Source organism: Wasmannia auropunctata, unplaced genomic scaffold (genome assembly GCF_000956235.1).
Source record: "Wasmannia auropunctata unplaced genomic scaffold, wasmannia.A_1.0 LD336061.1, whole genome shotgun sequence".
Classification (NCBI taxonomy): domain Eukaryota; kingdom Metazoa; phylum Arthropoda; class Insecta; order Hymenoptera; family Formicidae; genus Wasmannia; species Wasmannia auropunctata.
This window is the reverse complement of record NW_012026829.1, coordinates 830,030-852,527: the sequence shown is the minus strand read 5'-3', so window position 1 is coordinate 852,527 and position 22,498 is coordinate 830,030. Positions and strand designations below refer to the sequence as shown.

General features: G+C 45.6%; 1 protein-coding gene across 12 annotated transcripts in view; it reads left to right on the top strand.

The window, feature by feature from the left end:
* The window catches only part of LOC105450426, a 92,537-nt gene that overhangs the window by 24,805 nt on the left and 45,234 nt on the right, over window positions 1-22,498 (top strand). For all 12 annotated transcript variants that reach the window (XM_011690248.1, XM_011690247.1, XM_011690258.1 and 9 more), the window contains one exon: window positions 8,911-14,915. In XM_011690248.1, the coding sequence (XP_011688550.1) occupies window positions 9,426-14,915 (5,490 nt within the window). In that variant the 5' untranslated portion in view covers window positions 8,911-9,425. The remainder of the gene's footprint in view (window positions 1-8,910; window positions 14,916-22,498) is intronic.

Below are 22,498 nucleotides of genomic sequence, written 5' to 3'. Positions count from 1 at the left end.
AGATAAAGCACGAATGAGTTCTAAAATATTCCAAGACGAGTATAAATTAATTACGATACAATTGAAGCTATGAATAAAAATGTGCTCATTAACATCAATTTTTCGATTAATTTAATTTTCATAATGATACCGTTATACGCGGAATTTTATTGCCATTAGAATAGCAAATGATATAAGATATAAGGTAACCACAATTTAACGTAGCGCGTGTATCTCTTTTTTAAATTAAACGTCCAATTATACGTGATATAATCTGAAATTGATAACTCGACAGCAAAAGTAATTATCGATTGACAATGCGAAGTAATAACTATTTTCTTTCCCGTAAATGCGTCGTATTATTCGAATGTATCTATCACGATTTGCTTGTCCGAATAGCGGCGACAGGATCGCTTAGCACAAAATATCGCGCTTTATTATTTAATCGCAATAATAATACACGCGGCGACAACGTTCGGAAAAAGTCCCCTCCGGGAGCTCCAATCTTGAGAGAAACTTTCTCGACGCAAAACACGCCGGCGTCGTGGATTTACTGGAGCGGGGTCAGACCCGTTGCGCATATCCGATTTAACGAGAGAGGGTGAGCGAACGATAAACAGCCCGTGGGAAAAAAAAAGAAGCAGAAGATTGTCGAGCGATGTTATTTCTTTCGCGATCGCGACGACTGGAAAATCAGGCGACCGGCCAATCTCATTTTGCCGCGGGATGTTACGTTGACATTTGTATGAATGAAAATCTGAAGTGAGCTCGGTGAACGGGAACGGCAGATTCCGCGCACAATTCCGCACCCTCTCTGCCGCTCTCAACCCCTTAACCTCGGAGGAAGCTCCTTGGTGAACGAGAATTTCAGTCAATCGACGCAAGAGTGCCGATTCAAGACGAATAGGAGAAAGGGAGAGAGAGAAAGAGGGATGGGAGAGGAAAGAGAGGGACAATCGTATACAAACAGCCGAAGCCTCTTTCGACTCGAAAGAGAAATTGTCGGAGGAATAAAATTTCGAGAACGAGCAGTATTCAGTGGGGCACAGCTGTTTCAGTGGGAGGGACAAACATCAGACGGAGCGAAGATTTACCGGAAGGAGGAAAGACCGCGATAAATATCGAATTCAGCGCTATATACAGAGAGCACAGAGGGGGGAGGGGGGAAAGAGAGAGAGAGAGAGAGAGAAAGAGGGAGCGAGAGAGAGGAAGTTAGATTCACACACGGTTTCGGAGGGCTGTTGGCGAATATTGATCCTCGACGCGCGGGAGTGAAAGCTCTGGGCCTGGAAACCCTACGGGCTCGACAGCCCCCCGCCGCTTGCCCTTCGCGTCGTCGGTTACAGCGTACGTTGACACGAAGCGAAATTCGAAACGAACGGGGGGAAAACTGCTCTGCCACTGGCTGTAATACAAATCGTCCATCATAATTATCGCGTTATTGACGAGCGCGGTAGACGCGCATGTACCGCGCGGTGTTATTGTTAACCCAATTACGCCGCGTACATACGCGGGGGGGCAGATCACGAGCGCATGATTAACCCGCGCGTGTACACACAACGTGCGCGGTGAGTCCCCGAAGGACTCATATCCAGTTTGCGAAAACTTGGACACCGTAGAAAACGAAGTTAATATTCGCCAGACGCGAGGCGCTCGCCAGACGACGACGTAGGAGAGATTGGGTTATCTCCATTGAAACTTTAAAGCGTACCTGCGGTTTAAGTTAATCTTCTACCATGCACCGCGAACGGATGCGGCAACAAAGTATACGCGAAATATGTATCACGCGCCCCGGCTTGTCGCGAAGCTCTCATCCGCGATTATACTTTAAACATATAGAATGTCATGCGCGGTGTTTTAATGAATGGATGAATAAAATATACATACGTGATATATTAACTTAATGACATTTAATTACATAATATAATGCTATAATATATGCTAACATCTCGTTTTACACATTGCTCGGAAACACGTTACAATAACCTTTTATCCTTTAACTTTTTCAAGCGCTCAAGATTACATAATCCTAATCTGTATTATTATATTTAACATCTGACATTCCTTTTAACATAAATTTTTTTAGAGATATATTATTTTATTGTCCGCTGTTTTTGAAATACATTGCAGTTTGCTATAACAATTCCTAGACAGACTTTCTAAATCGTTATTCTTTCCAGCAGAATTCTTAGAAACACGAGGTCTACCAAAAAGTTCGATTTCCCCGTACGATTCGGTTAGCGCGACAAAAGGAAAAAAAACTCGCGGCATAACGGTGGAGTTGTTCAAACTTCGAACTTGACTGGATCGTGAACTGGCTCGAGCAGTGTGCCGATGAAAAATGTATTTCTGAAAAAAAAAAGAAGTATCTCGATCACGCTCACAAGAGGAAGAAGGGAGATATACTTCCTATAGAACTTCGCTTTTCGAACGTCAGAGCTTTCACGGAAGAAGTTTCATGAACGCCGTAAAGAAAATTATTCCTCATTAGCTGAAATATTAGCTCGGCCGCGATATCGCTCTACTACTTCTAGCAAGCCAACGCAGGGAGGAGCGATAGAAATTCGCGTTCCCTAGCTGGTATTAACGTGAAGATCTTCTAATAATCTAATAACAAAGAATCCTCGATGAACGCAGGGATACAATGCGAGCGATTGCTTCTTAAAGTAAATTACATTCGAGACTCAATGCTCGGACGTTATTGCTCACAGGCATCGGGGAACATATCTCCACCTGCCAGAACCTGGCTTTTTCAATTTACCGACAATACACGCGCAACATCCGTGCAGAATCGAATTCCATTTCAACGTCTGTCGCCGTGTACTCTCCTTCGGAAAGAAGCGCGTTTGGGATCTCTCGTTTCGCCCATCCCTACCTCTCTCAGCGGGCGTCGCTGTTGCAAAGCAACTCATTTTTCTCACGTAGCGTCAGGAGGATAATCTCGAGGCCGACTCGCCTGGTAGTGCCCAGGAGAGGCTTCTTCGAATGAGACCGGCGGGGACACGCGAGAGTATCATTCGGGACGCGCGGAACGGCTGAAGTTCCGGCTTATCGTTGCGAAGAGAAATTATCCCGTGTTCAATTACGCAATATTACTTGCAGCGTAATAAAAGATATTATCTTACGTCAGCACCCCGGGTTTATCTGCGCTAGGCGAGTAAGTACGACTGTGAATGCTTGGCCACCACGTATGAAAGTCGTATGCGCGGGGCTTACAAGCGAAATCCAATTCCATTTCGCCTCGGAGGTTCTTACCTCCACCTTGAGAAATGAACTCACCCTCGCAAGAAGAAGAAGCCACGTAAATCCGCTTCTAATGGTCTCGGGCGTATTTAATGCGCCCGTGAGGACGGCGATACCCCGGCTGTTTTATCGGATCCGCGTCGAAACCGGCCTAAAAGTTTCGAAAGAGATGAGGGTCGATTCGAAACTCGCAAGCGAAGTCGTGGACGCTAATCGATCGGAGCCGAAAAGCTGAAAGCACCGTGAATTATCAACCTCTCTAAAATTGACTGTTCAATTAACGGGACGGGATGTCAATAAAGGGATACAAATAGAGATAACGGAAATAGATACGATCGGAGGAAATTCGACGCGATTTCCAATGATGAAGAGAGACGCTAGATGAATTTCGTTTAATGCCTCGTCAAATGCATTGGTAAAACGCGATTCGCGGCGGCTCCGGTCTCGACGTAATCCGAGCGCTTTTCGAACTCTAGCGTATTATACGCGCAAACGACTATTCCGGGATTACCGACGCGATACCGACTTGCCAGGGATGCCATCGAAACGCCACAGGCTCACACGTTGCGCCACGGCGAGAGAAGGCTCATTAAAATTTACAAACAAGTATAAATATCTACGAATGCACGGGCGCCGTGCAAGCACATATTTTGTCCGTTCCACTCGGATTAATTATTGATCAGACCCAGCTGGTTATCTTCGATAGTTCCTAGCCGGTCATTTGTTTTTACAATGGCGGATCGCTTATGTAAACTTTGGGAGCAAGAATGCGGCGCACGATACTGATATATATACATATATTTACATATACCTACACACGATATACATACATCGCGGCGAAACGCTGCCGCAAGTTGTTTCCAAGACCATAATGCCTTTTCCACGACGTGGTTTATCGGATACGTAAACTGAATTGTGCCGGGTAACCGCAGTATATTGTACATTACGACGCATCTTGTAAATCCGTCGTGCGACAATACGGGCGAACCTCCAAAATTTAATAAAAGAGATATCTCGCAACTGCCTGGGACATTCGTAGGCTCGTTCCACGGGACATTTCCAGAAACAATGTTTCGCGTGGTTTTCCTTTCATTGAGAGTGTAGAGTATAATTTTATAACAACATAAAAAATGTTCCGTTATATTAACATTTCATTTTTTATTGTGTTTTAATTTGCCATGTAAAGTTCATCGCGACATTATGCGCGGTGAATGGAACATTGTAGAAGCTTCCGGTGGCTCGTTAAATGTTACATATACAAGCAAATGGAAACAAATCGAGTACATGACGTTCGCAGTATTTCGGCTTATATATTAAATATCACGTATTACGTCGAAACGGTTTCTATTTGCCATTAACGTATTTTGAAAATTTATGCGATGCTTTTGTTAAGCAGAAAATTCACGAGTAAACGGCGACGGCGACAATTTCGAGCGCAATATTCGCTACATATCGGAATAATACAGATTTAATTCTTTTGTCTTATAATGGCCCGGGCAAGACCGCTTGAGCGCGGCTTCTGCTCCGCGCAAGAACGGTTTTATAACAATTAATGATATTAAATAGCGAGAAAGAGAAAGACCTGTTGCTTGATAAATTTCGCCTATATGCGCGAGGCATTATATCTCGAAAAACTAACTTCTGCAGCGTCGTATAAATTTCGTAGTTGACCCTGCCATCTGCGAGATGGCCATTTTCTCCCCGTCTAGGATGAGATTAACCGGTCTCCTCCCGTATCCCATTTCCGGTGCAATCTATGTACAGGTCTCCTTAGAAACGGATAGAAACTTGGATAGAAAGATACGCGCACGCGAGAGGACTCGAGTAAAAGCAACGATACCATCGCGGCCATTAGACGTAATTATTTTTATATTTATTCTCTTTTATTTCTGCGCGAATTATATATTAAAGCATCTGTGGATTTTTTTAGGACCACACACACACATTACACAGTATCGTCAACATTTTATCGAGATAAAGTTAGATACTCACAGTATTGACAATTAACTTCGTGTAAAGAAATTATACTCTTTTTCCTTTATTGCAGCTTCCAAACTTTTGTTCAGGACAAAACAGCAATAAAGGAGCTAGAAAGAGTACAGTTTCTTTGATACGCGTTGTACGAGGTTAATTGCCGAACCGCGATCATCTTGATAAAACGTTTATGATACTGCACACGTGTGTTACAGAAAATGGTTCAAGAAGATTCCCCCAAACGCCGATATATATTTAAATCCAATTTACAGAAATAAAAAAAAAAAGAAATTGCGAATTCGCATTTATCGTGTCACTCTAAAGACTGAAAGAACACTTTCACATCGTATTTTTCGCGAAAATCTTGTGAGGAAAATTACATTAATGTGAATGTACCTCAGAGCAACAACTGTGTCGCGATGAAATTGAAAATTAAAATTTATGATCGCATTAAACTGCATACAACGACATGCCACGCGAGCGGCAACTTCTCAAAGTTCCGCAACAATACAAGTAATTATACGAACAACTAGTTTTCTTTCTTATCCTTGGATGCGTTCGTGAGAATTCTCTCTCTCTCCGTAACTCCGTCTTGGCCAGTCTCATGCGCGCATTTCAAAAGGACACCTTTTTCGTCGCATAAATATGTGCACATATAAGAAAATCTCCGGCGATAAACTGCAAAATCCCCGCAGGGTTGTCCCATTTTTCGCTATACATGACGTGCTGTAAATTAATCTTGGCCCCCTTTTTAACAAGATTACGTTCCTTTACGCTATCCAGAAGCGGCGGAGCGAAGGTTTTTTTCTCTAACTGGATGTTTCACCAGGTTAAAAGTGCTTTACGTTATTTTTCGTCGGCAATTTTTCGTGCCGCATATAAGTAAGCTCCTCTACAAATCACCCTAAAAAAAAACCACTTACGATACCGTACACCATGAAAGCATAAATAAATCATTACGCTATTTTAAAGAATATAAGAGAATATAAATTTCTACGATTTCTGTATTAAAAAAAAAAGCGGACGGGGATTTTTTCGTGAGATTTATGAGGTGAGCCAAATTTGTGGAAAGAACATTAGACGTTCCAAAAATTCTGAAATTTTCTATAGACCGAAGGATGTTCTTTTTTTTGTATGTGTAAAGTATAATAAATTCCATTCCTCGCCCGATATTTTATCTGCTTTGTTCGCGTGCCCATCAAAACCCTCTTTAAAAGAGGAAACTTCCGTGAGGTGAAAACTTCAGAAGGTACAAATTTCCAATCGTATGAGCGAATATATCAATTTACGATCAATTTCGCAACGATGTTCGTCTCCGATAAGGACAATCTACGTCTCGGGACGATTTTGCAAATAAAATCTATTCAACGGGCATCTCGGATAATCGATATACGGCGTGACTTGTTGCATCGAAATACTCGATTTCCGACGGACTTCTCGTCGCCACAGTCCGCCGGACTTCCGTTATTAATTCAATTAACTACGAAGCAGCTTAAGTCGGCTTAAAGTAAAATCTGAAATAGTTGGGAAAATTCCGTTCCCGGAGATTCGTTTTACATATCGCGTCGCATCTCGCTTTTCATTCACGCGGGGAAATATAGAAAGCACGAGCGAAGGAAAGCAACTTTGTCGCCGTGACGATTGATATCGAACGGCACTTCGCTGTGTCAGTACTTAATGACCGTCTTGTGACGTGAAAATATAAAGCCTACGGAAGAACTATCAAGAATGAACTGCCCACTATACTTACGCCACGCGAATAGTAATCTCCGTGGCACGGATATAGCACAACAAACATCCCAGTAGATAGTAGATCGATAATCATTCGGCTTTACTGTGTTTACATGCCGTCGGCCAACTGCAATTGATATTGGAAAGACATAGAGCGACAACATGCGAGCTGGAATAAAAATAACTGGCCCATAAAGAAACGTTGTAACACCCGACGTCACGTAAATAACTGTTGCGTATTAATAGCTAATTAATTATGTGATTAACGACGATAATTTTGTACCGTCGTTTACCGAAGGTTAAAACGCGGCGCGTGCAAAAGGACGCGTTATGAAGGGAAGCGATATATTAAAACGAGACGATGTAGGGCGAATCTTATTTTCTGCCTGTCGACACTCGAAGAAAACGGTGGCGAAGGGGAAATATTTGCAAGCGGCGGGAATCTTCCACGAGTTGAATCCTCGCAATGGCGATATAACCGTTCGCCCTCTTTTGTGGCGCAACTCGTGAATGCCCATTTTAACCCGGCGAAGAATCTGCCTGCGGTACACATACATCCCAGCGCAATATCGTCGCGGCGGTATTCTTTTCTGCAAGCTGCGGTCCACGCGCAGCGGCTCGCTTAACCGGAAGGAAGCCGATAGGAAGCTAGCAGCACGTGAAACGATGGCGCTAGATTCCCGAGTGTAAAATATAAAAAGGGCACGGGTGATAAACGCACGTGCCGCTTGATGTACGATCGTAAATAGCGACCCACACTCGCCGTTAGGACGAGACCGAAATAATTCATCTTAACAGAATTGAGAGTCCAGTACAGCGCGGTATTTTAAATTACGACAATTACATTTGATTTTATGTATGATTTCATTGATGCACCGAGTTAACATTAGTATTTTTTAATTGGAAAAGGAGTTGAAAGTTCAGAGAACATTATTTTAAGCTGCAATTTCTCGATTTAATTAAAGTAATCGATCGAATAAATCTTACGTAACGATACATTACTTACCCACATCGACGATACCGCTTTTTATCGATTATTAAGAATTTATGGCTAACAATCGCGGATTACATAACTACGACTCCTCTTGTTTTAACGCCCTGTATAATGCACACGAAATTAGGTTAACGACTTTCGAGATTGCACGATCATTTCGGGTAGCTTTAAGCGACACGTTTTCCTATTATTACGGAATAGTAATTTCACTGCCATCATAAAAAGTAGTATCTTGTCCGTGTTGTACCGTCTGGCATAAATCATGACGGGCAAAATATGTGTGTGTAAAAAGAAATATCAATATATGTGCGCGCGAGATAGAAAAAAACGGCAATAAAAAATGACTTGTTGACAATTCATAAGGATTTAGGTACGGTGGACAGGTTTTCGGGTCGTGATGGCTATTTTGATCATCGATACCGATACGCGAGTGTACTCCGCAGCAGGATGCCGAGTAGAATCGCGCTAGATCAATAAGCACGATGACGTGTAAATGAAGCATCTCTCTTAAATCCTTTATTTTCATAAATTATATACGGCCAAATCGATTTTATCGTAGCACGCGATGTAATATTTAAGCGGCCACGTATATTTGACAGGATTTCGATCTATTTCGTAGCGGAGTCTCGCCTCGTCGCTATTAAGTTTAGATTGAGGCCAACGAGGCGTAATTAGACAGAAATCTTGATAGCGACACACTCACACATACTTAAGACCACACACACTTATAATCAATCTATGATGATTAATTTTAATAATACACAATTTTAGACTATGTAAAATATTAATTTAGAAACCTCCTGCCTCGTGGATGTGAAGCAAATGCCTCGTGACATATTTCTAATTCTCTGTTATCTTTATATCATGATAATGTGTATCGAGATAATAACGTAAACACCATGGAAACTGTTGACTTAGAACTCGATGTTGACTTGGTATTCGATATCCCTTGTACCAAGCCGCACGGGTTGGCTTTTGCTATTTTGCAGATAACAACGGCGGCATGAACGTACGAGACTGGTTACAAAGTGCCATTTGCAGAGTGTCGCGCGATCTTGAGCGCTCTATCAAGATTGCATCCCAACGACTTCCAAACTTTGTGTACGCAGTGTAGCCTTGTAGAACAGAACGCGAAGAGAGAGAGACACTTGATACATGTAGATGTAAAAGTGATCGAGAAATCATCGTAGAACATTAGTTTAGATTGTGTGTGAAATGTGAAGAAATTCGAAACGAGTCAACATGGAGATCATCACGAAACGCGACGCAACGACCAAAAACTCGACTACACCAATGGCCTCTGTGAGGTTCGCCAAGCTGCAATTCATGTTCCTTCTTGGTCCACAAGAGGGGATGTGACTTGATTTCGGAGCGAGCCTCAACGATGAATCGCCTCAGGGATCGTCAAATAGAAACATAGGTGCATAAATAAGCAAGAAGAATTAAGAGGACACGAGAGGATTAGAGTACTTGCGACGCGTAGTGTGATCAGATAGGCGGAAATATGGATTCAACAAAGTTGGGTGGTCCAACACCGACTAGTCCGAGGGCTCATTCTCCAGTCCTGCCGAGCTACGCCGCGCCTGGCGAAGGTAATATTGATTACATCATAGGCGACTATATGGAGAGACTGGGCACGAGACTGAACATCCTCGAAACCGAATTGAAGTACGCTTGGAGGGCGCTGGATCTCCTCAGCCAGGAGTACATCAAGATGTGGGAAAGATTGGAAAAGTTGGAGGGTCTGCTGTACGAGCAGCAGACGGTTATCAGCCAGCTGATCGAGTTTTATACCAGCGGCGGTACTCACGACAACGTGAACATCGTCGAGGAGACTTTGGCCAATCAACAAGGCTCGGTAGGCGAGCTAGACGCGATAGCGAAGAGTCTGGGTGCTGCGATAGGCATCGAGGATACCACCGTGCTACGAGAGAAACTGGCTCAACAGGAACTCGCGAGGATGCACGGGCTTACGCAGGACAGTACAACGGCCGCAGCTGTGGTCACCGACATGCACAGGAATGTCAGGAATTTGGACACTTTGGAGACCCTCGAGGAAGAGGGCAACATTCCCGACGAGGCATTCTACAGAAGCCTGAATAACGCCTACAGGGAAGATCTGATTTGCGGCGACACGTCGAGACCGACGTCGCAGCTGGGTATGATCTGGGAGGAGGCCGAAGATGAGGACATAAACGGCAAGAAAGAGATCGAGTCCAGCATCTTCGACAAGACTATACCAAAGGAAAAGGAATTGGAAGAGCTGTCCAGCCAGCCGACCAAGGAGGAAGTGCAAACTTCTATAATGAAGAAGGAGGATGAGGCGGATGAAGACGAAGGCGAGGTATTCAGCGCGGCCGATTACAAGAGCTACAGAGGGAACACGCCGTGCGTTAGTGAGCAAGATCTCGCTCAACTTTCAAGACTCAGCTCCCTCGATCAGGTGGCATTAGAAAAATTGCACGAGATCGATAGGTTAACCAGCAAGTTACAAAAGGACTCGCAAAATTTGATAGAACTGCAATCGAGACTGATAGATTCGCCTAAGCGAAACCATCAGTATGCGTCCGAGGCCGAGGCAAAACTGGCCGAGGAGGCGAGCAGCATAGACGAACAGCTGAGGAAGATTTACGCGGAGACCGACGTGGATAGCTGGACCTTCTCCAAAAGTCCGAGCTCCACCGGCAGATCGATCTCTAGAGTCAGCACTGACAGCGGATTGGCCACCGATGGCGACTTTACAACGAGATCTATATCGCCAAGACTGACCTCTACGTCCAGGAGTAATTTAGACTCCATTTCGACTACTTATACCCCGCCTAGGTTAGGATATACATCGGCCATACTAGAAAAGAGCCCGGAGCCCGTGATTCAGTTGCCGATCGATGTCGGTAGCTTTGCAAAGGGATACGCAGAGAACAAGGAGCTGACAGATCTGATGGCCGAGAGCTTCGCGACCGCCGTCACATGCGCCTCGCCCAACATTTACACCACGACTACCGAGAAGGTACCGTCGCCCACTTTGTCGGCCGGCAGCGTACACAGCGTTCACAGCGTCCAGGGTCTCCGTACTAGGCAGGACGGTTACTTTGGTAGCGCAGCCCGGCTCAATCTCGAATTCCAGGAAAGTCGTACGCCACCTAGCCCGTCGCCTAGCTCACCACCTCCGCCAGCGCCGCGGGACACCACCGAGTCCTTCCTTATGCCAGGCGCAGAACAGAGAGAACCGGACGCGAAGAGGCCTCAGAGTCCGAGTTTCCTGCGAAATGCGGAAAAGCTGGTCTCCATGGAACAGGGTCGTCTCAGTCCCCGTACTCCTCATTCGCCCAAATCACCGCGAGTCTCGCCGAAACATGCAGTTAAATCCGGCAGTGCCGCTAACATAGTCACAGTCAAGTCCGATTCCGGTCTGTCGTCTATGAGCGGTTGGAGCAGCTTAGACAAGTCGCCGTGCTCCCCGAAGAGCTCCATTGCTAAGATGCTTACCTCTTATTCGGTGGATCACACCCGCGCGAGTAGTCTTATACCCAGCACGCAACCCGCCAGAACATCCAGCCCGATACCGCCGCTTCCAGAGACGACCACTACCACCACTACTATCATCCAGGAACCTCTCTATGACACTCCCGAGGGTAGAGACGCTTTTGCGAGCGCCATGGCGACTACGTCCAGTCATCCTTACACAACGACAATGAATCACCTGTCGGCGTATACGACCGCCGGCAAATCGCCGGCCAAAGAGGACTACACGTTTGTGCCACCGCCAGCTCCGGGCAGCGTAACTACCACTTGTCAGAGTCCCAAGAAACGCGGTCGTCTTCAACACACTTACTCGACGTCCGCCAGTACGACTGCGGATTACATTTTCAGATCGGAACAGCCGGCTATTTACTCCGTGGCCGGTAGCAATCGACAACAAGCCATTACGAGCGTCTATACCAGCGGTGCTGGCAGCTACGGGCCCAAGACTACCACCTCGGCTTACTACTCTGCCGATTCGCTGGATCATCAGTATACTAACTATCAAGATAGTTATGCCACTCTTCAGTATGCGGAGGCAACGAGCGCCATGATGGCCCACGGGAAGAAGCCAATACGCGGAAGCTCTTTCACAGACGGTATGACGAACCACGAAGGATACAAGGCGGCGATGTATCGTACGATGTTCCCCACCGGCAACATCACGGATGCTCTCTCGTACTATCCGACCAGCGCGACTAATCTTCCGCGCACGGAGACAAACGAGACTACATCATGGTTGAACTCGATGGAGGAGCAGATACCTCACGATTCGACATCTTCCAGCATCAGATCTTTAACTTCCGACGGGAGCTACGCTCAAAGTCCGTACACGGATCGGAGATATCCGCAGCCGCCGGCCTATCAAGCGCATACGGCGTATCAGCAACATCACATTTACGCAAATCAGAGTTATCCGCAAGCCTATCAGCAGCAGTATCAGCCGTATAGCCAGCGATTGAGTAGTGCCGAGAGTGCACAACTCGCAGACGGTTATCAAAGGCAATGGCAAAGGGAGCATCAGTACATGCAGGATCACGAGAGCGGAAGGATGGAGCAACAACAGACGCAACAGACCGAATATTATGATGCCTCGAGTGTGATAGTTTCGCAATCCGGGTACATTAGTATCTCCTCGAATCTGAAAGATCACGAGGTCGATACTAGCAAGCTGAAGAAAGTCAGGAGAGGCTCCTCACTAAAGAACGCGATGAGCTCCATGAGTAATTGGCTGCCCGATTTGCACCTCACCAAACGTCACAGGAGTCAATCGTTACCAGGTGGTGTCAGAAGAGAGGATCTAGACGTGCAAGACGCTCAGCAGCAAAGATTGGCTGAAATGACAAGCAGAGGTCGTGGCAGAGCTCAGACCGCCAGAAAAAAGAAAAAACATACGCTGGTTTCCACAGTATCCGGCATTCTCCAGAAGGCCAAACGTCGCAGTCATCAGTCGCAATCTCTGTCAGATCCAGAGCAGTCTGAGACAGAATGGAGTAGTGGCCGGCAAAGCGGCCTCTCGGAAGATGAGGACAGCGTCATGTCTGATATCGTTCAAGAGCCGCCTTTCTTCGCCAAAGTGAAGACCGCGAGCACGAAAAGACCATCGAAGCAGCCGCCTCCGATACCGCCACAGATGATGGCACAGCAGCAGCAGCAGCAAGCACAGATTCAAGCGCAACAAAAGGAATATATGCAACAGCAGCAGCAAGCGCTTCAACAGCAGCAAGCGCTTCAACAACAGCAAGCGCTTCAACAGCAGCAGCTACAACAACTCCAGCACCAGCAGGCGCTTCAACAGCAGCAGCAAGTGCTTCAACAGCAAATTCAACAGGCTCAGGAGCAATTGCATCAACAGGCTCTTCAAGATACATGGGTCAAGGAGAAGGAGCAAAGAAAGATCGAGACTAAAGACGAGTACGAGACGAACGGCGATCAGATGGCTTTGCTCGAAGAAGAAGCTTCGGGAAAGAGTACCGGCTCGGGATCCGGTGGATCGTCGATCTTCCAAACTGTTGGCGATATTAAGAGATCGACAGGCAGTTCGGATGAGGCACCCAACGAGAAGGCGCCGAAACTGCCTCCGGTTACTTTGATCGGCGGCTCGAGTATGGAATTCGCTGTATCACGAGCGCTCGGCAAGTATCGCCAACGACAATCCTCGACAGTGTCCGACGAGCAGTCGACAACTGACGAGAACAATGACAAGAAACCGAGCGAGGAGGGCGCGGCGCAAACTTTGGAAACAAGTTTCGAGTTTCCGGAAGATATGTCGGAAAAGAGCGAGAAGAGCGAGAAGTTCGGCAGCGCAAAACTACCGGAATTGGTTACTAGTTTGTCAGAAGAAGCTCCGCCGTCGGAGGGTAGCCCGTCCGCATCCATAAGAGGTTACAATACTACAGGAGGAACTCGATTTTTACCGCGACACCAGCAATCTCTAGAAATTCCATGGACCGGGCGACCGGGCGAACCTGATGAGGACAATCGCAGCACTCATTCGTACAGGAGTACCTCAAGAGTGTCCTCAAGGCGACAAAGCACGGAAGATTCTATTGATTCCGAAGACGAATGGTACTGTTACGAATTAAGAAAACTCGAAGAGCTGGAGAGACAGTCTGAGATGGAGATGACCGAAGCATTGATCGAGGAACCCGAAGACGAGGTTTATCAGCCGGACGAGACGGTAAAAGAAAAGATGTCATTTGTATTGAAAGAGCTTAAACTCAAAGCCATTACGAAGCCAAAGGATCAGAAAAAGGAGGGTAGAGAAGAATCGCGAGGCAGGATGAACGGTACGGTTATCAAGGAGCATCGCTTCGAAGAGAACGACAGCAGGTATCGCGACGAGAAGCCCATTCCTAAGCGGAAGTCTGCAGAAAGTGTGGAGGCTGTGTTCGCCAGGGTGACCGATTACCACACGTGGGCGCACGAGTTAGAAGCTAAGAAGGAGAAGCCTCCACCGGCCACGGAAGAGGGTTCCTCCGGCGAGACATCCGGTCCCGACAGTCCCGGACAGTCGATGGACGAGGAAGAGGAGGAAGAACTGCCGAAGGATCTCGAAGAGCAACAGTCACGACGAAGCTCCAACGGTTCGACGCTACGTCACAGCGAGAAGATGCCGCAGGGCTCGGATTCCTTATCCCGCGAAGGTAGCGTAAGTGTACCACCTAGCGAAGTGTCGGTCAGCATCCCGGGAGCTTGGGATTCTGAAAGCACTGTCCTTGAAGGCCTCGAGCGCGATGGAGCCGGTAGCGCCGAGACGGCTACCACGGCGACCTTGAGTCTACCGAAGATCAAGATCGACTCCTCGTCCTGCGGAAGCTCGGACACGACATTGAAGGAGGGCCAGGTGAGTCCTGGCCCGCCCGGGTCCAAGTGGAAGCTGCTCAAGGCCTTGAAGGAACGTAAGGCCGAGGAGAAGCTCAAGGAGGTCGAAGAGGCCTCTAAGGAGAACGCTATCTCGCAGGGACCCACGGCAGTGAGTATCATGATCAAGTGAGGACACGAAAACTTCTGTAAAGCGTACTCGAGATTCGGAGGTTGGGTGAAATTATGAATTCGCTTTTATCACGTTTTACCGCGTCACTTTTGCGATCGCGGCAACGATATTCTATAATGCTTTTTATTGGACGCGACATCCCCCGATACTGATATTCAATAAATTAATAAATTGTCAAGCTCGAATTCGATCTGTCACAACGACGGTACTTGCACACGCCGGAAAAGAGGCCCTTTACCTCCTGCGTCGTCAATGCATCTTGACCGATTTTGGCAACTGACGTAAAATTCTCGACGATTGATTTCCCGCGTGCTCCGAATTCATTATGCGACACGTATTTACATCACGAATGTCGAGTACGCGGGTACGTTGACTGACTGTAAAAGCGGGTGAGGTAACTGCGAATTTAACAATATTTGGCGTTAAAGTTAAGATCGTGCCACCAAGTGACACGTATACTCAATCAGTGTTGCGCGCGACACCGAAAGGAAGTCAAGCTTTGCCGTCAAAGAGAGCGACGACAATTTTCGCTCGCTCTCTTTCACTAAGGTTGTTAGGGAGAGACCCGAGAGAGCCTCTGAGATGGTTGTGCGAGATATATGTTACAAACATTACTAGTCAATTTAAGTGTAACACCACTAACGCTTGATCAAGCAATATTTCTAAGAGGCGGGAAAACGCCGCTTCGATAGCGAGCGGATTTATTCGTGATCGACGATCATTGATCTCGAGATTCCACGCGTGGCGACGCGTGGCTACCGGGAAGCTCATTTAATAAGCATTTTAGACGTAATTAGATGGTGCTTTATTCGTAGATACGCTTTTAAGCTAGTAAGCTATTGTATCGTTAGAATCTGCCGCTGTGTCTGAGCGACGCGGACAAGTGTTGTGAAAAATATGCCTGCGAAAAATTATAATTGTTCACGAAAATGTTACGCGTCGTCGATTTATTCTCGTTTCATCTGTCATTCGCGACATTCATATTCGAAATACATTTCGACATACATTTCCCCTTTATCGTCCTTTACTTCCTCTCGCGTATCCCATTGTCAAAAAAAATTGTACGACCGTATGAAGTACAAGCGCCATTGTTCGCATCGAACGTTACCTGAGAATCGCAGATGGCATAACGATAAGTCACATTATAGCGATAAGAATGCACGTCGCGCAGACACTGCGGAAAATCGCATTTCGTAAAACATCGAAATCCATCGCTCCCGTGAACGCCTGTAAAGATACATACCGGAAACACTTGCGTGTGCATACGCGAGCTGTTCATCGTGCAAGGAGAGAGAAAGAAAAGAAAATGGATGTAAAACGACCCGGAGCGGAAATTGCTGCGACGAATGGCGTCGATATTTCCGCGATCTGCAAAGAGCACGCTGCGACAAAAATGCATATGATACGTGCCTAGGAGAGGTACTAGTAGCGAGAGTCCGCGAGAGACACAATGGGTTTTTAGAAGCGCGGCTATTAGCGCGACGAATCGTTCGAGACGAGTGAGAGAAACGTGCGAGAGAAATCCGGCGGCGAACTCGCTGGTCTCGCTGATAAGTGAACATTTCGCACGATTCCCGCGACGCGTGGACAATAAACACGCGGTATATATACGGAAGATCATTCCTTCGCGATATTCGTAGCCGAGTCTTATACTCAGGATTGTCCTAAGTGCTGTCTTAAAATCCTGTACGTGTAGATTTACGATCGCGATGGTAAGGACGATCGCGAATTTTATATCGCAGCTATAAATGCATATAGCATTTTTAAGATCGCGCGCGAGACACGATCCTGAATGTATAAGGTCGCACTGCGAATACCGAATTCTTAGTTCCTGACATCGTAGAATATTGCGCATCCACATTCATCACTGTTACACTCACACATTCTCCTATCACCCACGCGATTTCGAAGTATGTAGAGTCAATTTTGCAACGTTTTCCGATCAGCAAGGACGATTGCCCGAGGCAACTTTTACTTAACGTGGGTCTTTTTTTCGGATCAAGTTAAGTAGACGCGGACTGTCGATCGATAACGATAACCGGTTAACCAGATACGCCTTGGGTATCCGTCGTATAATACAGGGACTTCCAAAATCGACGACGCTTATCGTTGCCCCCGATATTAATGCCATCCAGGACACGCGCGACGTCTAGTGCAACGATACACATACTCCGCGGGGGCGATATACATCCCATTCAATCGCGCGTGAATGCAGAAAAATCGATACCTCGCGTATACCTCGTAACTCGCGCCGTCGTGTGAGAGAGAGACAGTATTACGCCGACAATATCTCCGCAGCTTGTATTTCTTACCTTTTCTATACCACGTTCCGTCGCGAAGCGAGCCAACGACGGGAGGAGCCTCCTCCTCCCGTGGATTTCCTTCCGAGACAGGAGCGGTCTCCTTAAAAGAAAAAAAAAAAGAAGAAACAAATATTCGACGAGTCCCTCCGATGATCTTCGTGCCGACCGCAGCAGATATAATACGTACACATCCCGTGAGAAACGTGACGCGAGAGAACGCGCGTGTCGCGCCGGAGAAGGTTTCGCCGTGTATATACGGTGCGTGCGCAAAATTTTTCTAACGTCTGTCGTCAGTAGGTACGTCGCGGTGCAGCTACGGTAAGGTGGAAAAACGATAAGACTAATGATCGTTGTTGTACGTCGTGTAGAGAGTAATAATTATTATACATTATACCATGGTAGAATAATAGAACTATATCGTGACGGTAACGTGTCGTTTGTATTACACCGAACGACCTGTATTTGCACTTAACGACCTGGACTTGAGTTCGAAATTTATCTTGTTGCACGTCAGACGAGTCCGCAGTGGTAAAAGTCGCAAGTAATTTAAATGCTAAAGCAGCGCTACTTTAAATAAAAATTGCATTCAGTTTCCATTATTCCGAACGGAGAGAAATATAATATACATGAATTTATCGACAATTCGAATCAAAGGTGTATACGAACGACACGGAGTATTATTACAACCGATTGATAGCTTGCAGAAATAAGCATTTTTCCTTGTTCTTGTTAACAGACGTGCATACTCTACTCCGTACGATCGATCGCATTGCGTACACCCCGACAGCTGTTCGAGCTTGCATAAAGAACGATTCGTAATGATCGAATGAATGAACCTACGTGGGTACGCGTGCGAAAGACACACATTCCACACATACACACACACACACACACACTCCCTCACACATACCCATATACACACGCACACACATACACATACACCCACGTCCGATACATATGCTTCCGTATCTAAAGACTTACAGCCGTATAGTACTGTACTTAAGCTAGGGAATATTATCCTGCGTAATTCTCGATGTGTTGTGTTAGAATTTAGGTGACTGGGGCAGTACCTGTGCGAAGAATGTGTAGAGACGCTGGTTTCGATACTGATACATTTATCGGGCAAACAGTACGGGAGGAAGGAATCGTTAAAAAAAGGAAAGAACGTCAAGAGACGAGTAAAAACGCAGAAATTTATACGAGAGAGCGAATGCGAATGTCGCAGGCGCCATCGAAGTTTTTCGCCAGCGACGCTCGTAAAATTCACATAAAGCTCGATCTAAAAAACTTTCAATAATCTACTGAGAATTATTTTGGGATACTTTGTAACAAAGTTTTTAGGATCACAAATTTTGCGCATCATTTCTTAAAGCGAATAGCTTTCGGGGAAGGTACCGAAACCGGCGTCGCCGGTGCAAGAGTCAATAATACTGAAGAATAATAAGATTTTGGAAGTGCTGTCCTAAGAGGTGATGAGGGAACGAGAAAGGCGCGTTAGGGAACGGAGGAATTACCTCCTGAGAGATAATCCGTCAATGGATACATAAGTGATAAGAAACTGGCAACTCTCTTTCGAAATTATATGTCGTTGAGCCTTGCACGCTGATTTTGATAAGAAAAAAAAAAGACGAGCAAACTCGGCGATTGGATCAAAAATTTCACTTTCGCTCATCTTAACGGGTGCTCCGAGAATGTGTCGTAGATATAAAATTAAAAGTAAAAATTTCTCCAACTCGTTCGTGGCATTTCTTAAAAAACAAGATAGGAAACTGACACCAAAATGTTTTCTTTCCTTCGGAAGCGAGTCGTTAAAGAGAAAAATTTTACATTCGCATTTGGTAATTGCAATTACGTCCTATGCATGTTGAAGACCAATTATAATTAACTCGCTACGTAGCAAAAAACACATACTCATTTTCTGTCTTTCTGCCCCGTTGTCCTTTCATAAAGGAATTATAATTTTTTTGAACGTTAATTCATTTACAATTCACGGTCTGATTATTCCGCTGCCGTTGGATGAACATTTTTTAACGAGGGAGTAAAACCAAACGCAAATTCCGACATTTACAGGAAAATGAAGGAAATTGAAGGAAAAGTGTCGCTTGTTAATTACAACGTGTTAAGAAGGCGGGAGATTTTATGTACAAAGTCGAGTTTTATGTAAAATGGGGTGCGCTCTTCTTTCAGAACTTCATTTCACAAAATACACGGCGGTACTTACCAAGAGGTTTGAAAGAGAGTTTTAAATGGCTTACAATTCGGCGAATTTATGTAACGAGAGAGAGGACATCGAAAAACATAACTCTCACTTGTTTGCGTAGCACTATCTGCGAACGTGCCGCACGTACACAGGCCCGTGTTTCGCACAACGGACCCCCATTATGCAGCTTCCTTAATCATCCTAGTTTCTATCAACAACCAGGAAGGATGTCGGGCTGCTAATTAATGGTTACTGCTGATGCACGCATATTAGCAAGTTGTTTCGCGGCTGTTGCGCTTGTATGGGTCACCATAAAATGACGTAATGCTTTACGCTCTTTACAGCGTCAAAGAACGGTACGCTCGGGTGGAGGCTGTACTACTATTCTTCTCTCGTCCATTTAGATTTATTCTTCCTCATAAATTCGTCATTTAAATCGCTCGCCGCGAGCTCTTAATTATTTAATTGAAGACGCGATTGTGAGACAAGCGAGCACCCCTGCCTCCGCGTCGACGAATTTTGCAAATTTCTTACCTTCCGCGCGTTTGCCGCGCAAGTCACTCGTTAAAATTTATCACCACGTATTCTCCGCCAACAAACATTTCAATAGAATTTAATGGAAATCCCATTTATTACGTTTTATTAACCGTCTAAGTCGGGCTTCCGCAAATTGCGACGGCCTGACTCGAGAGACGGCGTAAAAATCACGTTGAGAATAAGCGAGGGAATAAGATGGGGGAGGAAGGAAAGAGGAGTGCCCAAGGAGCGAGAGTGAAATACTTTTTTAATTGAATGATCCGTCGATGCAAACGGATTTTAATTGGACGGGGGCTACGCCGAGTCGGAGCGAGAGTCTTCGAGGGAGGAAAATCGAGCGGCTGGCTCCTCGACGTGAATCCGTGAATCGCCTTCGAGATAAACGGAACGACTCGACTGACGCCAACGCGCACACAGTCGGCCCCGCGGCGGATTCGCGTGCTCGCGAATAAATCAATTACCGCGTCGTCGCGTATTATCTGCCTCTGAGCTGTCGATCGAAATGAAAAGAGGGGGGGCCGATCTCGACCGACGTCGAGCCACCCCGAGTCAGTCAGTCGAGTCGCGAGTTCTCCCGAAGGGATCGGCAGCGATACGAGGCCAATATATGCGACAAGACCAATTCTCTACCGTTTCTCACTTTTATATGAGCGTAATGCGAAGGGAGCGAATACTACCGCGTCCGCGTCGAGATAAGTATATACTAGACGCCTAGTAATGGTCATTAATAATTGTATATGTATACTGTCGTGGTACCACTATAAGTGTCTAATACACGCTCTCGTAATCGTCTTCTCGTCGAGTTATTGCTCGAAACACACACGCGGTGCGCCAGGCCGATTTTTTCTTGGCTCTCTCAGACACTCACGTATCATATACTCCCAAATGGTATCATCATAATTCTTCGCTATCGATACATCTCTCACGTCATATCGCATCACATCACACACATACATGCCTAATTTACGCATATAAATATTTACATGAAGGTATATACATACATATATATTACTAGCCTACGCGGTAGATTTGTGTCAATTAATACTATAAACAAAAATGTTTAGTCGTGTTTTTTCAGCGGGGCGAGCGATAAAACGTAGCGTATAAGCTTTCGTGTGATAATCGAGACAATGGGAAATAGAGAAACATGGGGAAACGCAAACGTAGCTAACAGCATCTCACAGGCTCACATTCTAAAACAACGATCCCGTTTCGTTTACTTTTAACGTTCAACGGAGACTGTCGTCAGAGGCGACGTTAAAGAAAAATTATTTCTAATTAATTTGTATGGAAATTAATAGTGGAGATTAGTCGTCAGACGTCAGACTTTAACAATGCAACATTGACTAAATTCTCGATGGAGATTCTCTCGTTTTCCAGAATTTTTTTTTCTTTTTTTTACGACAAAGTTAACGCGCGACGCAAAACGTTATTCAATTCCCCCTTTTGTTTTGTTATAATTTCGGTTTTCCATCCGCAATTCCTCACAATTTCTCTGTACTTTTGCGCTGTGCAATTGGCAGCGTGGATTAATTTTAATTGATCTGTCTGGCAATCCAGCCAGGCGCAAACTTGCCATTTTTTTCGATATATCGACAGCGGCGACCTAGTACGATCCGTTACAGAGGAACTAGCCGAGGTAATAGAATGATCGATTACATGGATCCAATGTCCCGCTTGCGCGCGCGTGACGTTCAATTTTAAGATAATTCTTTTTAAAAACTGTCAGGCAAGTATGACGCATATCGTTTTCTGAAAGTTCCTCGAGCCGCGAGGTAAAAGAGCAATTTGATACCTTATACAATCTTCTTCCCCCTCCCCCCGGCAGATTTATTTTATATTTAATGATGCGCAAAAGTTTGCTCGCAGCTACTAAACGTAACGAAGTTCATTATAGGGTGCAATTAAGATCCATTAACGGCCATTTCATAAAAAGACACTTCGATGACGGGCGAAGTTTCAGAAGGAGGTTTCACATTCGGTTGAAAACATTCTGACGCGTCTCCTTCGCGCGTGGGCGAAAAATTTATGTTTGTTTCCACGATAACAAATACGCGGTCGTACGTGAAATGGAGTAAAAAATAGCGTGACGTATGTCGTCGAGAGGGTCACATCTGGATTAGTCCTTGGAAGAAAATAAATTCCTGGCCCCCGTAGGGGCGGTAATTTTGCGGAATATATCTCGTAAAGAGGATAACGTGAAGAATGAATGGCACGTATATATGTGCGAACAAAAGCGGAAGGCGTTCTTCCTGCGCGCGAGAAATGGGGGATATCAAAAAGATACAAATTGCTAGTGCAATTGAACGGCATTAGCAAGTATCCCCGCCGACGAAGTGTCTCACCGCGGTCTTGCCCATGATTTATCCAATATCTTCTCTCGTTGCACGAGAAAGTGTAATAAGATCACGAGCAACTGTCACGCATTCAGCATCTCCATAGCACTTCCATAACTGGAAGTTACTCCCAGTGCTGGAAGTTGCATTCGCGTTACGCCTTCAGTGCATTCAACTTAGTTAATC